General features: G+C 48.7%; 1 protein-coding gene across 1 annotated transcript; it reads right to left on the reverse strand.

Annotated features, from left to right (window-relative positions):
* Positions 1-354: 354 nt before the first annotated feature.
* Positions 355-4360, reverse strand: LOC127306171 (TORTIFOLIA1-like protein 5). The gene is made up of 5 exons (XM_051336787.1): positions 3362-4360; positions 3142-3271; positions 2296-2837; positions 1231-1619; positions 355-848 (listed from the first exon to the last, which is right to left on the reverse strand). The coding sequence occupies exons 1-5, from the start codon at positions 4160-4162 to the stop codon at positions 833-835; spliced, it is 1878 nt and encodes a 625-aa protein (XP_051192747.1). The 5' UTR covers positions 4163-4360; the 3' UTR covers positions 355-832.
* Between the last annotated feature and the right edge of the window lie 537 nt (positions 4361-4897).

A 4897-nucleotide genomic window follows, 5' to 3' on the forward strand; every position in this document is an offset into this window, starting at 1 on the left:
TTCGGCGGATCGTTGGAATCCTTATGGTACTAGTTTTAGGGCGTCACATATGACCTCTTCAAAAATATGACCTCCTCTTCAAAAATATGACATCTTCAAAAAGAACGTAGTCCAAACTAGCAACACCTGAGCTCCCGCTGGTTCTTCAGGCAATCGCAGCTCATATGATGAGAGTGCCTATTTCTAGATCCCACTGGCTACGGCGGACACTTGTCATGTTGAGTCAGCAAGCACAGCACATAGGAAGCGCAGTTAGGAATTCAGAGGGTACAAAAAGTAGTGAAGCAGCAGCCACAAGTTGCAACAAATATCACTAGGAACACTTGCCATTTTGTGAAAAGCTCTAAGCACACCTAAAAACACGGTCGCAGCCAAGCTGTTTTATTATCCAAACTATATATACATCCATAAGTTCCTTACGGCGATACATCATGCTTGCTTTCTTATACAAACGTAGCCGCTCTCTGAAGTAAGCAAGTATTCTGGAGTACAAGGGACAAAGGATAACGGTCGTTCTCATGCCCTAACTCCAAAGGCAGGTTTCGATGAACATTGACGTGGCCACTGTAACCACAAGTGAGGTAGTGTCAATCGGAACCTCAAGCAAAGATGCAGCTCGAGAAGTGTAGTTCTACTTTAGACTTGATGCACAGCTCAGGGATTTTGACAGTGCATGCAACGACTCAGATCTCCATGATTCATGTACACCGCATGCTCCGACCTCCGATAAAGGAGAAAAGCCTCCAAAAGCCGCAGCGGAAGAAACTTTACCTGCCTCAGTGCTTATATGCTCTAACTAGAGCAGCTCACACATCGAAACAAAATGTCCTCATCATGCCTGACCAATCCTGAAGAAATTTCGAGAAATATAGGAATTAGGTGTCAAGTAGTTGAACAGAGAAGAATAATACTAGGAAAAGCAGATTAGGAAGTTCAACGTGGGTGGGTGGGAATGAGAAGGAAACCCCAGCGGCCTCATAAAGGAAGGTTTCAACAATATGCATTGTACACATATAATGTTGAGGTGTCACAATGACTTGATAATCATTTCTAGTGTATTATTATATCATATATAAGAAAAGCACAGTATTCATGTTGCCATGTTATTGTCGGTTCCTAATTTGTCATATCGGAAAATCTGATTGCCCCAACAACCATATGTGACCCCACCAACTAAACTGCAGAGAACTAGACTGTCATGGTCATAATTAGCACAAGAACACAAATTACCTTGACTTCTGTGAAGCCAAATCCTTTCTCCTGCCTTCTTGAGTAACCACGGTTCTCCCAACAGATGAAATGTTTGGCTCAGCTAATGGGTTCGTAACAAATCCACCCTGAACTCCAAATTTCTGCCTTTCCCACTTATAAGAACTCCTGCTTCCTTCCGAGCTGTTTGGAACACTGGAGGGAGAAAACCTGGAAGAGTTTCTACCAGCATGGCGCCTTCTCCAGAATTTTGGGCTAAAAATGCAGCAGCTGTTCACACGAGGTTCACCGTGTGACATCCTTTCTGAAGAAACGGCTAAGTCACGAGATATCTCATCCAGTGCCATCTCTAGCCCATGGACCCTTGTCTCCAAAGAATTCATGCCATTCTCAGATTTCCCCATGAATTTCTGATTAAAACATGAAATACAATGTCAGATAAGATGCCAAAACACATGTAGGATATCAGAAACTTGTCGTGTGAATTACTGCTTATAAGGTCCATGGTGAATAATGACTACGTAGGAGTGTAGGAGTATAGGACTTGCAATTTCAGATAGCAATTAGTGGAAGGCAGGTGCAGGTGAAATTAGCAAACAAACAAATAAATGATATATTTGGATGGTCAGAATCGAAATAATTGCAGATTTAAGGCACTGTCATATAGGCATATGTCTTGTTCCTGCCCAGGTTTCCTCTATAACATGACGTTACTCAATGTCACACGCTGTGAACAAATATATATTAAAGAAATTTATACTGGAATAAATGCCCCCTCTTTGCACAACCAACACAAATGTTTTTACTGAATATCCCAACAGACGGCCATGTTAGGCGTAACTAAACTTGCCTGAAGTTCACTCCCTTGTAAAATAGGCAACACAAATGAGGATAATGTTACTTATTTAACCTCTCCGGACTACCTCAAACAGCTAACATTCTAAACCTGCTCAAACAGCAAACATGCTAAACCTGCTCAAACAGCTTGCAGTAGCTACTTTTGCCCCTTAACATGAAGGTTTAGGGTCATAGTTGAACTTTGAATTGTAAGATGGAATAATTGCCAACATAGCAAAGAAAAATCACCTGGAGAAGGTCTAGTAAACCAGTCTGCTGTTTTTCAATCTGAAGCAGCTGCGTCCTGATCTCTGATAAGCCCTCATCTTTGTGACCTGACTGAAACCTCTCCGAACCAGCTTCAACTTCAGAAATCTCTTCCAAGTTACCACCACCTTCATATGGAACAACTCGCGAGCCTGCTTTCGCTCCAACCGACTTGGTAACCCTCTCTTCACCGCCCTCAAAAAGCGTCCTCCTTGCTTCCAGTCTTGATCTCAGATTACCTGCTTTCAGAAGCTTCTCCTCCGTCACCTCTTTGATCGGGGTGGCATCAGGTGCGATGGCAATGTCAACCTTGTAGTCGCAGCTCTTAGCTTGGGCCACCTTGCGGGGTGTAGGTGGTGAGAGCTTCTTGTTTCTGATGGATGAGGGGCTGTGCCTTCTTGTGACACTGGGTGACACATCAGGAGGAGGCGACCTGCTTGTAGGTAATCTACTCTTCCTTGACGCCGATTGAACTGAGTTTGAGCCTAAGGAAGCAGCTGGATATCGCCCATCACTTGCACTCCCTGTTTGGTTACAAAATTATTTTTATTATCAGAACAGAAAGAAAGAGTAGCTCATGCTCAACTCTTTCAGAATTTTGCAGGAAAAACAATCAGTAGCACAGCATAATTTTCCTCTTCACAGAAACCGTTAAGTATGTGGCTCTTTTCTACTAACAGCATACAAGATTAAAGAAACCCTTGGTCTCTTTTCTGGCAGCAGCAGCATACAAGATTCAAGAACCCAAGAAAAAGTTACCAGATCTGCTGCGCAAGGAGCAACCAAAACAACAAAAGAAGAGCATGTTCGACATTAATGCAGCATCACCTGCAAGAGAAGACCGTCGCTGTGACAGTGACGCCGGTGCGGTGCAGGAGGATGATTCTTCCTCTTCAACGTCCGGTATCCCCTTCCATGCCTCGATCATCTTGCTCATCGACTCCCGCACAATCTTGACCTACATTGCAAGAAAATCACACGGAAAATCTGAGATCCAGAAGAAAGATGTCGCGCCACGCAGATCCGTCCAGCAAAACGAAAGACGGACCTTGTCGAACCGCCTGGCCTCGAAATAGGCAACGCAGGAGGATTTGTGTGTGGAGAGAAGATCCTTGTATTCCAGGGCCAATGCGGCGAGCGCCTCGGCGGCGGCTTTGCGGGCAGCCCAGTCGTCGCTGGCGATTGCGTCGCGGAGGCAGGGGATGGAGGCGGTGGCCTCGGCGGCGCCGGCGGCGGCCGCGGAGGCGCCGATGAGGGCGATGAGGGCGGGCTTGGCCTTGAAGGCGTTGGTGCGGAGGAGCTTGAGGAGGCGGGGCTGGAGCCTGCGGAGGTAGGCGGCGAGGTCGGCGGCGGGCGCGGCGGAGGCCTCGACGGCGGCGGCCGTGGCGAGCGCGGCCGCGAGCTGCGCGCACTGGTCCTGCTCGTGGAACAGCGCGTCCACGAGCGGGGAGAGGGCGGTGGAGGCGGACGCGGAGGCGGCGGCCCCGGCGCGGGCGGCGTCGACGAGCGCGGCCCGCACGGAGGAGTCCTGGTCGCGCACGCGGCGGAGCGCGGCGGCGAGGACGCGCGGGACGAGCGGCGCGACGGCGTCGCGCGGGTGGGAGGCGGCGACGAGCGCGAGGAGGCGCAGCGCGTGGCGGCGCAGCGGGGTCTTGTCGGTGGGGCGCGTCTCGGAGACGGCGGAGATGAAGGCCGGGAGCTCGTCCGCGGCGAGGGAGCGCGCGATGGCGTCCAGCTCGGCGGCCGCCATGGCCTCCGTGTCGCGGTCGGAGAGGCGGAGGAGGCAGCGGTTGACGCGCTGCTTCAGCGGCTCGGCGGGGCCGCGCGGAGCGCGCGGGGCGGTGCCCATGGCGGGTAGCGCGGTGGAGTGGCCTGCCTCGGCCAGGAGTGGCGCGGAGTTTTAATGGCGCTCGCGCGCGGGGTGAGAGGTGGTGTTAAGAGGAGGCGGCAGCGAGGAGTGGCATGGAAGCTACGGCGGGGAGGAGGAGCTACGGCGGAATAGGTGGCGGGTGGGGAGCAGTAGCAGTACCGTAGGAGAGGAAGAGCGGATTCAGGATTGCGCGTGTATTTATGCTTCTCTTTTGTTTTATCCTTTTTTTAGCCTTCTGCTTTCTACCCTTTATATGCATTGGGAGCAACTTTGTATGTCCATCAATCAACTCGCATGGATTAAATTGATCCCTTCTTATGTTTTCTCTTTAGGGCCAACACTAATGTAGCTCCTGCAATAGGATATCGGTTTTGCCAAATCTCAGTTAATTAGATTTTCTTAAATCCAAGTCGACTAAAAATGTATTAAAAGTATAATTGATTTTTTTTTTTGTAAAATTTCACTTTTTCACTTAAAGGAATTTGTGTTTTTTTCTTTCAAATCAACCCCTTTGCAAGCTCCATAGCAGAAAAATTATATATTCTATCAAAAAAAGTCCCTCTCGTAAATTGCTTTGAATAGGTAAATCAATCATTTGTTCTTGAGGGATTTCAGAAAATTGCGTTGCACACATAGACGAACCCATAAAATATGCTCCCTTCGTGACATCTTTTTTTCCAACGGTACATTAAACCAACTATACATGAACAAATA

Source organism: Lolium perenne, chromosome 6, assembly GCF_019359855.2.
Source record: "Lolium perenne isolate Kyuss_39 chromosome 6, Kyuss_2.0, whole genome shotgun sequence".
Taxonomy (NCBI): Eukaryota; Viridiplantae; Streptophyta; class Magnoliopsida; order Poales; family Poaceae; genus Lolium; species Lolium perenne.